A 16592-nucleotide genomic window follows, 5' to 3' on the forward strand; every position below is an offset into this window, starting at 1 on the left:
AAGAGAACAGAACTGTCATAAACGCACCCCCTGAAATATATATATATAGTGACTGCAAGAAATTAAGCACACACACAATTATGGTGGGAAATTTGGAACCCTTTCAGAATATCTCAGAACAATGTAATCATTTCAGGGGAACCACATAAGAACAGAAATGTGGATAATACCTCTGTTAATAGGCTTATATGTAATTAAAATGTAGTTATGAAGTTAAAAGGAATCAGTTCTATTGTTCTACAGCACATTAGGGGACTGCAGCTCACAACAATTCATTATATTTTTATAAAGAGCTAGACGAGAGGAGTTGGAAGTCTCCTAACACAAAGAAATGATCGATGTTTAAGGAGCGGGAAATGCTAATTATCCTGATTTGACCATTACGCCCTATACACGTGTATCGAATCGTCACACCGTACCTCCTAAGTAGCTACAGCTTACATTTATTTTAATGAAAAACATAATCTGGGGAAATAAATATCAACTTTTTAAAATTAAATATATATGTGTATAAAATGAAATATTTCAAGCATACAGTAAAGTCTGGAGGATAATATAATGAGCATCCATATGTTGTCGAGTCTTATCATTTGTCAAATTTTTGTAAAAATTTTGTCTTTTCTAAGAGACAAAACGGCACCAATCCAAATGCACCTTCATCCTGCTAGATTCCGTCGCCCTTTTTCTCCCTGAGGTGAACAGTACCACGGAGCTGCTGCTTATTGGTCCCATGAATGTTCTGACAGATACACTGGGAACTAAATCGGCAAACTAAATATGATATTGCTTTGCATATTTTTAAGCATGATCCAAATGACATCAGAGAGTATTACTACTCTGCTACTATTTTTTTCATTCAGCACTGTTTTTGAGATTTATCCATATTCATAATGTAGAATACTTAACACAGGAAAGAAAATAATGAACAAGGGCTAACCTTGATTCCAAAACCAAACAAAAAGAAGACTTGAAAGCCCTTTCTGAATTAAACTTCAAATGTTAATTTTCAGAAGGCACCTTTGTATTCCTACTTCTCAAGTTCTTTTGGAAAATGTCCCTGTTTTACCCGACAATTCTGAAGGTCAAAAATGTGCGAGGAGGAGCCATTTCCCAACCGGGTGCTGGGTGTAAGTCAGCCTGGTCCTTTAGCAAAAGGAGCTCAAGGGCTGGGGGGGGAGCTCGCAAAGGTTTACATTAGTGAGTGCACCACCCTGGGTTGGCTCCTTAGTTCCAAAAAGAAAGACCAAACAAAAACAAAAACAAACCCGCCCAAAAATGAGCTAAGGACAAGGTGGGGGGATAATTTGACAACGGATGTACAGCAAGCCCAAGAAAAAGATCGATACCATTTCACCCCACAGTGCCCCTCCAGGAACTTAGGCTAAATCAATAACCGAGTCAAATATTTACAAACAATGGTGTAAAGCTATACATTCAAAATTTTGTTTTAGAAAAGAAAATCATTTGAAGGTAACACTTACAATTGGCGTCCCAAAAGGAATGTAACCTGTGAATGGGGAGAGAAAAGAATCAGGTGTCATGACCCACTGGCTCTCCACCCAGAGGCCCAGGAGCGTCCCAGGCTCCTCTAGCTAATGACCTGGCAAAGGGGCCCAGGACACTCAGGGACACGTCCAGCCCCCGAGACCTCTCCCTAGCTCATCCCTCCCATGGCAGAGGGCTCCGGTGTGTCCCCACCTTCCCTCCCTCTGTTCCCCTACAGCCAGACAGCTCTGGCTCTCCTCCAAAACCCCGGGGCCCATTCCGCAGGAAGGGCCGCCGCTGCCCAGGCCACCCCTGGGCCTCCCACCATTTCCTCCTCAAGGCATGGGATCCTGTCCACCCTCACCGGGGAAGCCTAGTCATCCTCCAAGGACCCAGAAAGCCTCCCTTCTTCCTTCAGTTTTTTTTTTTTCTTTCTTTTTGTGATACTGAGCATTAAACCGAAAGTCTTCTACCTCCAAGCCATAACCCAGCACTATCTTATTTTTTGGTTTGAAACAGTCTCACTAAGTTGCTAACGGCCTTGCTAAGTTGCTGAGGCTGGCCTCTCCTGTCTCAGCCTCCAAAATACTGGGATTACCCCAGGTGTTCCCCACTATACCAGCTCAACTTATTATTTTATTCTTATTTATTTATTTTTGGTGGTACTGTGGTTCCTGGAAGCCCTTCTACCTCCATGCTAAATTCCCAGACCTATTTTATACTTTTTTATATTTGGAAACAGGGTCTCTTAAGCCAGCGCGGCTGGCTTCAAACCTGGGCCATCCTCCTGTCTCCGCCTCCCAAGCACGGGGATTACAAGTGTGCACCACCACGCCCGGCATTATTTTCTTTTTCTTCCTGGAGATCATGACCATTTCTGGGAAGGGAATTACCCACCCACCTGATATAGGCCCTGCTAAGTGCCAGAGCTCCTTCAATCTCTAGCGCTTGGGCTGGATGGCCTGTATAGAGCGGTGGAGAGCTGGGGTGAAGCCACCAAGCCCCGGGCCCCTCTCCTCACTGCCTGTGACCCCCCGCTGCTGTCAGTGGGAAGCCTGTTGTTCCCAGCCTCTGTCTTGTGACAGCCGGTCAGCTGGCGGCCCTGGAAACTTGTCTGGGTTGAATTAAAAATGAAATTATAAGCCGGGCGTGGTGGCGCATGCTTGTAATCCCAGCATTCGGGAGGCTGAGACCAGATCGCGGTTCGCAGACAGCCTCAGCTACTTAGTGAGGTTCTCTGCAACTCAGTGAGACCCTGTTTCAAAATAAAGAATAAAAAAAAAAAATAGGGCAGGGGGTGTAGCTCTGAGGTCAAATGCCCCTGGGTTCCATCCTCAGACCCGAAAAAAAATTTTTTAATAAATAAAAAATAAAAATAAAAATGAAATTATAGCCAGGTGTGGTGGTCCACACTTGTAATCCCAGTACTTTGAAGGTTGTAACAGGAGGATCACAGGTTTAAGACCAAACTCAGTAACTTAGAGAGACCCTGTTTCCAAATAAAAAATAAAATTGGGCTGGGGATGTAGCGTGGAGGTAGAATGCCCTGAGTGCAGTCCCCAGTACCACAAACAAACAAATAAATACAAATAAAGATGAAGTGCTTATCCTGGGCATGTGCAAACGTGTACACGCAGGAGCCCTCACTCTCCGACATCCCTCCCTCTGGGGAGAGGCCCCACCTTCAACGGATCCTCAGAAGAAAGATCCAGAATTAGGAAGGAAGCCAGGCCCAGGTTGAGAGGCCCTGAAAACCAGGTGTCACTGGGTACCTAGTGCCCGGTTTCCTTGACAACCTTCTTTCCTTGGCTGTTCATTCTCTCCCCCCCCCCCCCAATGAGATCAGGCTCCCTGAGGCTGGGGACCCTTGACTGCCTCATCCACCTCACCTAGGCCAGCCCTGTGACTCAGGGAGGGTGTGCCCCCTGGCACTGAGAAGTGGCACAGAGGAAGTATTGCCACCTTGCTGCAAGGGTGACCCTCTGCCTCTCTGCCTCTGCCTCTGGGCAAGGCCTGGAACTTCTTAGAGCCATGGGCAGGGCACTCGTAGCAGCCCCAGCTGGGGCTCCACCCCCGCCTTGGGCCGGCACATCCGGATGCTCCTGGAGCTGTGGCCATAGTCCACTGTGACCATAGCTCAGGCTGGACAGGACCAGAAGGGCCAGGAGCTTACCTGACATTCTAAAAGGCATGAAGATCTTCTCATTGGTGTCTGGGTGTAGAATAGCCTGGTGAGAGTCGGGGGCAGCACAGGGTGGGGGGAGGGGGAGGGACAGGAGGAGGCAGAGTGTTAGGAGAGGAAGGAGGGAAGAGGACACCCCCCCTAAGACTCAGATGCTGGGGGCTGTGTGCTGCCTTCTAGTGGATGCTACTTCCCAGCACTGAGGGATGGAGAGAATCCCAGCCGTGACCTGTGCCACCCGCTTGCCGACCGAGCCTCAAAGCCCGTGGGGACTGAGGTCAAGGCTACCTCACAGGCCTCTCCCCTGCCTGGCACAAAGTCAAGACTTTGTGGATGAAGCCTAGTCTCCCCAGGACCTCACAGCCCCCAGGGAAAGGCTACTCTAGCTGAGCTTCAGGCTCAGGCGCTCATGTCTTCAGTGCCGGGCAGGAGGAGGAGGTGAGGGGACCTGGCCTACTGGAGAGGGAAGGCCAGGCACACAATGGCTCAGGAAGGGGGCTTCCTCTAAAGTCCTGGGGCAGGGAGGGTGGGCTCCCAGAAAGAACAGAAGAGACGAGAAAAAGGATCCCGAAGTGAATTACCTGCTTGATTTTCTGTGCACTCCAGAGCTGGAAAGAGAGAGGAATACAAATTAAAAGCAAGCTGGGCCAGGGTGGCACAAGCCTATAATCCTAGCAACGAAGAGGTTGAGGCAGGAGGATCATAGGTTCAAGGCCAGCCTCAGCAACCTAGGGAGACCCTGTTTCAAAACAAGAAAAATAAAGAGGGGGCTGATGTTATAGCCTGGAGGTAAAATGCCCCTGAGATCAGCAACACACACACACACACACACACACACACACACACACACACACACACACACGATGATAGGGAAACAGAAAAGAAATAACAGCAGAATAGCCGTGATCACAAAGGTGGGACCATTAGAACAGAAAAGCACAAAGTGACAAAGGCTGGCTCTTCCCTCTCTGCCCAGAAAGCGCTGTCCTGAGGTGTCCCCAAGTCCAGGCTTGGTGGAGCAGCGCACAGGTCTCTACTTTTCCTCCAAACCCTAAATAAAAGAGCATCAAAGCAATAAGCCGGCACAGAGCCTCCGCCGGGGAGGACGGGCCACCGCAGCAGGAGGGAGATGGGGTTCTGGAGAGCGAAGAGCTGGCAAGGACTGGTCAGCTGCGCCAGAGCGCCCGCATCCCGGGCTCGACAGGAAGCCACCAGAGGGATGAGAGAGCAGGGAGCCCGAGGCCCTGCCCGGGAGACGGAGGCTCATTTCCAGAGAAGTGTGATGAGAGTAGAGCCCAGATGTGGGGTCACAGGCAGAGGGGGGAGACGAAGGTCTGCGCATCCCACACGGCTCTCCACAGGAGCAGGTCCACTTCCAGCACCAGATGCAGCAGACAGGAGGATGGAGGGCCTTTCTCTGCGAAAACTGAGAGGCCCCCAGAGAGAGTGCGCCAGAGGAGCATCGTGAGGATGTGGCACCGCTGTGGCCCTGAGAAGGAGGCCCTGATCCGGGGCCTGGTGCTCTGTGGGCACCGTCTGACTTCCACAATATCTTTTTTGGGGGAAATATTGAACCCAGGGACAGTCTACCTCCGAGCTACACCCCAGCCCTATTTTAATTTTGAGACAGGGTTTTGCTAGGTTGCCCAGAGTCTTAACTACTTGCTGAGGCTATCCTCAAACCTGTGGTCCTCCTGTCTCAGCCTCCCAAGTACTGAGGATTGCAAGTGTGCTCCACCACACCCGGCTTCACAGTATCTTTACCTTAGAACATGTGAGGTGTGAGTGAAGTCCGGCGGGCAGTGGAGTGTGTGCTGGAGCCCTCAGCCTCCGACTCACATGGACCTGGCTCCCGCCCCCCTCCACTTCACTGGCCACCCCCTTCCTGGTCCCCATCAGTGACCCCCGACACCCTCCACTGCTGGCAGAGGGCTGGGTGAGCAGGCCCTTAAGCTGAGGGAAGGGTGGCTCTGGGCACCTGTGAGGGTTGCACCCCCATAGGTACCCCATTGCCAAGGGAGAATGACATTCAATAGCAAATTTAAAAAAATCCTTGCCAGGTGGTGGGAGTGAGAGAAAAAAAGGGAGGGAAGGAGGCAGAGGAGGAGAAGGGAAGGAGGGAAGGGGAGACCCCACAGAAGAGAAGGAAAAGCTTTTTTTTCTGCTTTTTGAAGAAGGATCTTACATTTTCTTTTCGCATAGAGTCCTGGAAATGATATAGTTGGCTCTGCCTATAAATAAGTTGATATTTGGAGGACCTAAATGAAAAAGATCCTTGCTAAGTGAGTCTACGCATGCATACAAGGAAAAGGAATTCTGAGGAAATGAGACAACATAGGAACTCAAGAAAACTTTAAAAGCTCTCACTAGAGCCCTTCAGAGAGCCAGACGGGAAAGAGGGTCAGGATGCATGGGCCTCCGCTGTCCTGCTACTGGAGATGGGCCTTTGGGCGAGCCATTTTGCATTCGTGCCTCAGTTTCTACATCAGTAAAGTGGGTTGTTGCAGGGCTAGGACAGAGACGGTGCACGGTGCCCTGGTAGTTTGCTTTTCTTTGGGGGCGCAGAGCTACCCGGCACTCCCTAGCCCCCTGCGGTCAGTGGGCTCCTGGGACCGGGAGCTGGCTAGCGCGCTGTGCGCAGAAATGGCAATAATCACTTCGCCTGTCCCCAAAGCCTCCCTTGAAAAATCCAGTGGAGGACAGGGGCCTTGAAGATGGTAAAGTCATGAAGTAAAAGAGAACCATGCTGGTGTTTGATGCCCCCAAATATCAGGATGTGCCGAGTTCCTGAGTTGCACTGGATTCACAGCTGAGTGAGGAGCAGACCCGACTGTGGTAAATCCCTGCAACCTGGGACCTATTTGTCACAGCACTTGGCCCCATCTGACTGACTCAGAGGGTTAAATGAGACACACATATATAAAATATTTGACTCATAGATTTGACTCAGCCTGGTTGCCTAAAATAGAAGGGAAGCGATTGAAAGGAACGATATTTTTAAAGGATTTAATCATCTTCCAAAGCAACTTCATGTCTATTGTCTTCCTCCCACAGCAGACCTGCGAGGTGGGGAGGTTCTTTTCAGGCAGGGTAACTCATCTCAGAGACACTAAGCGGCTTAGCCCGCGTTCCAGGGCCCCGGAGGCAGGGTGGAGGCAGGGCCCCAGGCCTGCTGGCCTCTACGCTGGGGCTTCCTGTTCTGAACAGACCCTCTGGAGCAAGCCAGGTTGACTAAGGTGACTGCCAGGCCCAAAGCTGAGTCCCAGAGCAGGTGTTCCTGCCAGGGCCTCGGTCCTCACCTCCCACCAACGTCCAGCAAAAGAGCCCGGATTTCACCCGGAACACGCAGATTCTGCCTCCACCCAGGACAGCGCCAGGCGCCAGGCAGAGGCCGGCTCAGCAGCAAGGTGGGACGTGGCCAGGTGGCAGCACTGGGCGCCTGGGAGGCCAGAGCCCACAGATGGGTGCCCCAGTCCACAGATGGGTGCCCCAGCCCAGAGATGCCACCACCCTGAGGACCCCGGGCCAGTGCCCCAGATGAAGACGGCGGCAAAGCTTCCGCCACGACTCCTGGCTTTTCTGTCTTGCTGAGCACTTTTCCTCCCATGAACTATTTGACTTTCCCATTTAGAAATCTGTTGGCACAACACAGGTGAGAAAGCAAAAGCTTAGAGCCACACCCGAGCTCTCAGAGGCAGAGACAGGCGGCAGCTCAGGACCTCGGGCTGAACCCGTTTACTCCCCTCAACAGCCCTAGGATGCTGGACTAGTGCCTTGTGCCTCTCACTCCACAGATGCAGAACTGAAACGCAGAAAGGGTAAGCGACTTGCCCAGAGTCCCGCAGCGTGCAGGGGTTGGGACTCAAGCAGCCTGGCTCCAAGCCTTCACCCTTAGCTTCTAAATGCCACACACCACTGCACGCTGCTCTGTCCTTTGGCCATGTGATATATTTGGTGTTTTTTCATATCAGTGCACAGAAGCTGGGCATGGTGGTACACCCTTGTAATCCCTACGCTTGGGAGGCTCAGACAGGAGGATTGAATAGGTTCAAAGCCAGCCTCAGCTACTTAGTGAGGCTCCCAGCAACTTAGTGAGACCCTGTTTCCAAATAAAATATAAAATAGGTTGAGGTGTAGCCTGGAGGTAGAAGACCCCTGGGTTCCGCCCCCCAGTACCACAAAAATAAATAAGTAAAAAACATTATCAGTCCACAGAGAACAGGCTTATTCTTCCTAACCTTGAGTGAGTATATTATAAGCTGCCCTGGACTGGGGGTGTAGCTCAGGGCTAGAGCATTTGCCTAGCAAGCATGAGACCCTTGGTTTGGTCCCTAACACTGAACAACAACAACAACAAAAAACTTAAACTGTCCCCTACTGGTGGATTTTTAGACTACTTCCCATCCTGCCTGCCTGTCTGTCTGTCTCTCTCTCGTGGTAAACTACGCATAACATAATTTACCACCTCAACCACAGTTCCGTGGACGGCTCTGTGGCAGTAAGATGTCCACAGTGCTGGGCACGACTGTCCTCCGCGTCTCCAGAACCTTTGTGTCTTCTGCAGCAGAAACCCCATCCCCACTAGACGCGGCTCCGGGCCCGCCCTCCCCAAGCTCCTGGCAACCACTGTTCTATTTTCTGTCTCTATGAATTTAACTACACTAGGTATCTCATATGAGTAGACTCATACACGATTTTTTTGTGTGACTTTCATATCGCTTGTCAGAGCTATTATAAACCTTGCTCCATGCTTCGCCAGAGCTATCATCATTAGATCCTGAGCGTTTAAAGCAAAGGGGCAAATTATAGAGATGATTCTGGCATGATACAGAAGAGACGGACGGTTTCTGTAAGGGAGGGAAAGTGAGCAATGAGGGGGGACAGGGAAAAGAAGATTTCTTTATTCATCCTCTGTTCTTTATATACATCTAGAATTCTCTATCTTGCTCATGTATTACCTACTCAAACAATAATTATTATTTTTTTTTTCGTGGTATTGAGGATTGAACCTGGTGGCATTATACCTCCAAGCTACACCTCCAGCCTCCCTTTTGTTGTGCCTCTGAGCTACACCTCTGAGCTACACCCCTGGCCCTATTATTTATTTATTTTTTCTATTTTGAAACAAGGTCTCACTAAATTGTAGAGGGCCTCACTAAGTAATTGAGACATTGAGACTGATTGCAAACTTATGGTCCTCTTGTCTGAGCCTCCCAAGTACTGAAATTACAAGTGTGCACCACCATGCCCAGCTCACTCCCAGCCCTTTAAAAAAACTTTTGTTTTAGCCAGGCGTGGTGGCACACGCTTGTAATCCCCACACTTGGGAGGCGGAGACAGGAGGATCTCACAGGTTCGAAGCCAGCTACGCTGACTTAAGAGACCCTGTTTCCAAATAAAAATATAAAATAGGTCTGGGAGCGTAGCCTGGAGGTAGAAGAGTTTCCAGGAACCCCAGTCTCCCAAGTACTAGGATTACAGGCATGTGGCCACCATGCCTGGCTCAAAAATAATTTTTAAAGCTGGGCATGGTGGCACACGCTTGTAATCCCAGTGTTTGGGAGAGTGAGACAGGAGGATTGCACAGGTTCAAAGCCAGCTTCAGCTACTTAGTGAGGCTCTCAGCAACTTAGTGAGACCCTGTTTCCACATAAAGTATAAAATAGGTCTGGGAGTATAGCCTGGAGGTAGAAAAGCCCCTGCGTTCCACCCCCAGTATCACCAAAATAATAATAATAATAATAATAATAATAATAATAATAATAATAATAATTAATAATAATAGTTAAATAATATTGGAGGTGAGGGATGGGAATGTAGTTTAATGACATAATACTTGCCTAACATATGCAAGGTCCTGGGTTCCATCCCCTGCACTGCAAAATAAACAAATACAGGTAACCACTAGAAAAATAAAAATAGGAGCCAGGCGTGGTGGCACACACTTGTAATCCCAGCATTCGGGAGGCTGAGACATGAGGATGGCGGTTCACGGACAGCCTCAGTTACTTATTGAAGCCCTTTGCAACTCAGTGAGACCCTGTTTCAAAAATTAAAAAAAAAAATAGAACTGAGGGTGTAGCTCGGAGGTAGAATGCCCCTGGGTTCTATCCCCAGTTCCGCAAAAAGAAAAGAAAAATAGATATAGGGGACACTATATCCAAGCCTCTTGTTGATACCCATGGCATACACCAACTAAGTCTATGTCCTCTTTCTCCATAGTCACAGAATGCTGGCTGGCAGGTGGCTGACCCAATACCTACATTTACCAGCCTCCTTTGCAGTTAGGCTTGTGTAGGTGACTGAGCACTCGGGGGTCCCAGAGAGGAAGTGGGATGTGCCAGTGTCAAGCCAGTGCCTCTCCCTGGATGCTTCTGTCCCCTCCTGTATCCACAGCAAGGATGTGGCTGCAGCCCGGCTATGCAGACAGGACAACACCTAAGGAGATGGCAGAGGAGCATGCTAGAAGGAGCCTGGGTCCCTGAGTGGTCCCAGGGAGCAGAGCCGCCAGCTGTTCACCCACCTGAAACTTGAACTGATACACAGGGTGGAAATGAGCTGCTATCTTATTTGTGCTGGTGGGTTTGGAGGTATTTTCCTTATAGCAGCTAGGAGAGCTGTAACCACCATAGGGTGATGTTGGGGAAGGCTTCCCAGGGAAGAGGCCAATGGGTGGAAAGTTAAGAGAGTCTTTGAGGATCTTCCTGCGGCATCTGCAGGGCACCAACCTCAAGAGGGTTTGGAGTGAAGTGGGAGGGGCATCCGTTTCCAAAGAAAATTCCTGATCGTGACCTGATCTTGTCTGGGCTCATCCCCACTCCACGCTGCCTTGACAAGAGTCACCTTGGCCCCAGCTCAGCCACTAATTTGCCTGGTCTTTCTGTGAAGGTCATCTCACACCTTAGACTTGCATGCTTTATAAAATAAATCAGCCAGGCGTGGTGGCGCACGCTTGTAATCCCCGCGCTTGGGAGGCGGAGACAGGAGGATCGCGCAGGTTCGAAGCCAGCCGTGCTGGCGTAAGAGACCCTGTTTCAAAAATATAAAATAGGTCTGGGAGTGTAGCCTGGAGGAAGAAGGGCTTCCAGGAACCCCAGTACCACCAAAATAAATAAATAAATAAATAAATAAATAAATAAATAAATAAAGCATTGATTAAAAAAATAAATAAATAAAAAATAAAATAAAATAAAATAAATCAGAGCCGGGGGTGGTGGCACACGCTTGTAATCCCAGTACTTGGGAGGCTGAGACAGGACGATCTGGGTTTGTGGACAGCCTCAGCAACTTAGTGAGCCCCTCTGCAACTTAGTGAGACCCTGTTTCAAAATAAAGAATAAGGCCGGGCGTGGTGGCGCATGCTTGTAATCCCCGCGCTTGGGAGGCAGAGACAGGAGGATCGCGCAGGTTCGAAGCCAGCCACGTGCGCTGGCTTAGGAGACCCTGTTTCCAAATAAAAACGTAAAAATAGGTCTGGGAGTGTAGCCCGGAGGTAGAAGGGCTTCCAGGAACCCCAGTACCACCAAAAATAATTATTTTTTTAATTTATTTTTTTGTTTTTAGATTGTGCCCTAGGTTCAATCTCCAGTACCACAAAAAATGAGTAAATAAACAAACAAACAATAAAATAAAATAAAACAGGCAGCAGTAGAAGTAAAACTCTCCAAGGGCCTGTCCTGTCTAACAGGCTATAACACCAGGTCCAGCTTCTAGGGAGACCAGGTTAGAGACTCAGGTCTGATTGCTAGGGTCTGGGCTTTCCCCTGTGACCTGCTGGACACATGAGTTAAATACTAGATGCAGAGCCGGTGCACACTTGTAATCCCAGCATTTGGGAGGCTGAGACAGGAGGATCACAGTTCGCAGACAGCTTCAGCTTACTACTGAGGTCCTTTGCAACTTAGTGAGACCCTGTTTCAAAATAAAGAATAAGCCAGGCAAAGTAGCACGCGCTTGTAATCCCAGCATTTGGGAAGCTGAGACAGGAGGATCGCGGTTCATGGCCAGCCTCAGCTACTTAGTGTAGCCTTTTGCAACTCAGTGAGACCCTGTTTCAAAAGAGACTAAAAAGTAGGGCTGGGGTGTAGCTCAGAGGTAGAATGCCTCTGAGTTCTATCCCCAGAACTGAATAAAACAAAACAAACAAATAAACAAACAACAAAAAAAAAAACCTCACTAGATGCAGAAATGGTAGCAGGTACTGACCACAAGTCAAAAATTGGTTGCTAGCTTGAAGTTTCACAAGCCTGTCCTGCAAACAGGTTGCAGGGGAGGATCGTTCTAGGACTTCAAGCACTGCATGGGAAGCCGGCCGAGACGCAGTGGATGGGCATCCACGCTGAGAATCCAGGCCAGGCCGCTCCCCCACCGCACTCCTGTGTTGTCCCGGCAGCCACTGAACCCTCTTCACCTCAAAATACAATCCTAGTTGTGACCTGATCTCACTTGGGCTCCCTCAGTGCCTCTGGCCAAACATAAAAGTATGCAGCCCTGAGCTCTTGGACTCCAGTGGCAAACCAGTGTGGACAGGAGACTTTGGACTTTGCTTAATGGTCTTAACTTGGGGAGTGAGGACGAGGGCGGTGTGGGGAAGCCGCCTGGGTGGCTAGGAACCGCAGAAGTTTGCTGCTCTCAGAGGCAGCCAGGTCTCGGCTGAGCTGCCCTCAGAATCTCTCTGGATCTCAGTGTGGAGATCAAGGGAGGGGTGGGGGTGGGGGTCCCAGGCTTCTAGGAGAGGGGGACAGGCCCAGCCCCCAGAGAGACTGCCCGGCCCCACCCCCAGTCTGGCTTGCTTCGCTTCCCCTCTGCCTCCTTCCAAGCTGCTTCTCCAAACCTCCAAAGGCAGCAAAGACAGAGCCTATTTAAAACAACCTCCAGAAGGTAATTAAAGAGAGCCTGAAGGGGATCCTTCTGTAAGGCAAAGGATGCCTCCATCAAACAAACAAAAAAAAAAAACTTCCTAATTTATCAGTTGGGCCAATTGCGTGATACTGCACCATTAATTTTGTTGTCATGGTAACTCCCAGGTAGTATATACCTAGGCAAGCCTGGGTGGGGTGAGCCTACCCCAGTTCTGCAGAGACACGGGAGAGCCCCTCGCCTGCCTCTGCAGCAGAGCACCCCACTACTATCCACGCAGCTTCTCTCCACGGAGAGCAAAGAACCCGAAGTTGAACCCAGGTCTGAGCTCCAGGGCTCCCACTTGCTGGCCCTGGGATTTGGGGCAGGTGACTTCATCTTTCTGAGTCTCTACCTCCTTATTTGTCATGTGAAGATAGGAGTATTTACTTTCAAGGTTATTGTCAACACTTGGTTTATTGGTTTATTTTGTGAAGACACATTTATTGAGGAGCATGGACTATGTGCTGAGCCCGGCTGCAGGTGCCAAGGAAACATTCGTGGGACAAAAACAAGGGAAGAGTTCTGTGGAGCTCACAGGCGAGGGGTCAGAAAATAAGCAATAGAAATGACAAAAGGCAGCCGGGCGTGGTGGCGCACGCTTGTAATCCCAGCATTCGGGAGGCTGAGACCTGAGGACCTCGGTTCACGGACAGCTTCGGCTACTCAGTGAGGCCCTCGGCAACTCAGTGAGACCTGGTTTCAAAATGAAGAATAAAAAATAGGGCAGGGGGTGTAGCTCGGAGGTCGAATGCCCCTGGGTTCCATCCCCAGACCCGCAAAATAAATAAATAAATAAATAACAAAAGGCACGTTCTCTGCTATGTATGTTGGAAGGATACGTGCTTCAGGGAGCCGGGAAAATAGAATGGGTCAGAGGACAGGGAGTGTGTGGTGGCAGCGAAGGTTACAACAGGGAGGTGGTGAGGGTGGGTCTCCGAGAGTCTCAAAGTGGGGAGTAAGCCCTGCAGATCTTGACGGGAGATTGTTCTAGCAGACAGAACAGCGGTGCCAAAGCCCTGAGACAGAAGCAGGGAAGCCACGGTGACCAGAGTGGAGTGAATTAGAGGAGTGTGGTAGGAGAGGACAGAGAAGAATGAGGACTTGGCGCACCATGCTAAGGACTGTGCCTTTTACTCTGTGTGGATAAAGGGTCCCCACAGAGTGTCCCCTAGAGCAGTGGTTCTCATCTGGGCATGATTTTGCCCAGGGGGGCATCTGGCGATGTCTAGAGACACTGTGGGTTGTCCTGCCTGGGGAAGGGGTGCTACTGGAACCCATGGGGGCAGAGGGCAGCCCCCATAGCAGAGAGCTACTGGGTTCTAAATGCCAATGGTGCAGAGGAACCAGCTGTGAGATGACCATCTGCAGTGACCCAGCCCAGAGATGTGTCCCCAGCACCTGCCGCGACACCCTGCACAGCATACCCATGCCTTGACTAAAACAGGGCACAGTGCTGGTCCAGAGGGGAGGGGTGCTGGCCAGAATCCCAGAGCCTGCGGCTGGGATTCCAGGGGACCCTAGGGGATCTGCCAGCCTCCCTCCAGCCAGCTTTTGACAAACCTCTGAACCCCCAGAAGATTTGGGGTGCAAGTATTTTCAAGCCTCTGAAATTGGCTCTGCTATTTTCATCAGAACCCAAACACAGCTGACCCCACTTCCTCTCTGAAGAGGAAGAAACTCAGTGTCTCTTACATCCAGATGCCCTTTCTCCTTGGTAGGCTGCACAGAGAAACCCCTGCTGCCTGCGGCCCCCAGGCTGCCAACGTGCTGCACTGGAACACAGCAGGCACTTAAGGAAAGTTGCCTGGCGCCCACCTCGGGACACGCAGGCTGGCGGCAAGCCCATGCAGGGGCCTATGGTGGCTACCGAGAACAGCTCGCTGTACCCCATGACCCCAGTGGCTTCCGGGCTGGTTTCTGCAACAGCCTTCCTCTTCCCAGCCCACCCCAACAGTACCTCCAGGCTGAGCCTACCAGAAACCACTTCCACAGCCACCCCCTTGCCCAGAGCTTTCAGCAGCTTCCTCTTGCCCCGGACGGCAGGTCCAAGCACCTCTACCTGCTTTCCAAAGCCTTTCACCGTCTGGCCTGTGACTTCCCAGCTTCCTCTCTTCTCATCCTGCAGCCCCATCTCTCCCTCTCGGTTCCTCTCTCTCCACGCCACTCTACTTCTGAGCTTTTGTCTGTGACCTGTAGGGACTATCCCTCCCACTGGAGCTAAGGGGTCCAGACTCAGATCCCTGTCCCAGTGCTTACTGGCTACATCACTTCTTGGAGACTCAGTTTGTTCACTTATAAAATAGAGTTGAAAGCCAGGCGTGGTGGCACACACTTGTAATCCCAGCATTCAGAAGGTGGAGACAGGAGGATCGCGGTTCGCAGACAGCCTCAGCTACTACTTAGTGAGTCCCTTTGTAACTCAGTGAGATCCTGTTTCCAAATAAAGTAAAAAACATAGGGTTGGGGGTGGAGTTCAGAGGTAGAATACCCCTGGGTTCCATCCCCAATACCTTAAATAAATAAATAAATAAATAAATATAAAAATAATAAAATGGAGTTGATAGAGGAGGTTTCCATGAAGAGTTAATTGAGACAACACATGTAAAGTCTAATATTCAGTGTAGCACCTGGCACTTGGAAGAACGCGCGTGGTGAGTTGTGGTTCACCGTGTCGGGGATCTTCCATATTAACCCCACCCATCTCCATCCACGCCAAACCACTGCGGGAAGCCCCAGCATACACAAGTGCAGAACCAGGCTCGGCATCCACTTTGCTCAGCTATTGCTTTACTGCTTGACTCGGGGCTGTAGTCCTTATTGGTGTTCCTAGCAGAATAAGGCATTCTACTTCCAAGCTACAACCCCAGCCTGATTTTTTTTATTCTTTATTTGGAAACAGGGTCTCACTAAGTTGCAAAGGGTCTCACTAAGTAGCTGAGGCCGGCTGCAAACCCAGATCCTCCTGTCTCAGCCTTTCAAGCACTGGAATTGCAAGCATGCACCATCACACCCGGCTAATTATATTTATTTTTATTTCATCTTCTGGTCCATTGGTATAGCTGCTGTTTAGCAAGACTGGAGGAGGTATTGGCCATTTGAGTACAGAAGACCTAAAGAGGCCACTGAAAGAGAACAAGCTCCCAGGAGGCTTGCACTTTTTATCTTGTCTTTAAGGTGCTAAAGCCAAGCTGCCCCCCAGGCCCCTCCCACTCTCTGGAGACACATGGGGGCTTTCAGGACAAGAGACAAAGGAGGCCAGGAAACCAGACAGGCTGCTCTAAGCTGCTGAAGGGAGCGGAGACGCGGAGACAGGCGATGCGGCCTCATTCCCCAAACTCTAAGAACTGAGAGAGGTCTCAAGAAGCCCCACTCGGCAAGAATGGGCAGAAGCGGGCTTGGGCTGGGAGCAGACACAGGGTCAGGAAGGGCCTGGGGGTTGGACACACCCTGACAGAAGAACATTCCATTCCAGAGTCTGGGGAAACTGTTGTGGTATCAGGTCAAGCAATCTAGGCTCTTCAGTGTCTACAGCCAGAGAGGAGTCCTGCTGCTGGGGCAGCCGAGACTCAGCACACAGTGGGAATGCTTGAGATGGGCCCTGCATGGCTGGCGGGGGGCTGCAAGCCTCATCACCCCAGGGCCCTGCACAAGGGCTTCTAGACAGGGTGTTGCATCCCCTTGTGTGCCTGCCCTCCCTGTTGTAGTGTTGCTTAGAACCTTCTTTACTCCCTCTGCAGTGTGCTTTCTTTTCTTTCTTACCTGCTTTTTTTTTTTTTTTTTTTTTTTTTTTTTTTGGTACTGGGGATTTGAACTCAGGAGCATTCTACCTCCAACCCTCCTGGCCTCTTTTTTTTTATAATGTGCTTTTATTGGTGCATTATAGTCTCACATCATAATGTAAATCATGTTGATGGTGACATATATGCACACAACACTTGGTGGCTCCTCCTATTTTATTTTTAATTTGGAAACAAGTCTCACCGAGTTGCTGAGGCTGGTGGTCTCAAACCTGAGATCCTCCTGT

General features: G+C 50.1%; 1 protein-coding gene across 5 annotated transcripts in view; it reads right to left on the reverse strand.

Moving 5' to 3' along the window:
- Positions 1 to 16592, reverse strand: part of SFXN5 (sideroflexin 5) — a gene marked incomplete at both ends in the record, with an annotated part of 122007 nt that overhangs the window by 71096 nt on the left and 34319 nt on the right. For all 5 annotated transcript variants that reach the window (XM_080711008.1, XM_080711011.1, XM_080711010.1 and 2 more), the window contains 3 exons: positions 1482 to 1507; positions 3659 to 3713; positions 4249 to 4275. In XM_080711008.1, coding sequence (XP_080567134.1) covers positions 1482 to 1507; positions 3659 to 3713; positions 4249 to 4275 — 108 coding nt within the window. The remainder of the gene's footprint in view (positions 1 to 1481; positions 1508 to 3658; positions 3714 to 4248; positions 4276 to 16592) is intronic.

Source organism: Muscardinus avellanarius (genome assembly GCF_963383645.1).
Source record: "Muscardinus avellanarius genome assembly, chromosome: 15".
NCBI lineage: Eukaryota > Metazoa > Chordata > Mammalia > Rodentia > Gliridae > Muscardinus > Muscardinus avellanarius.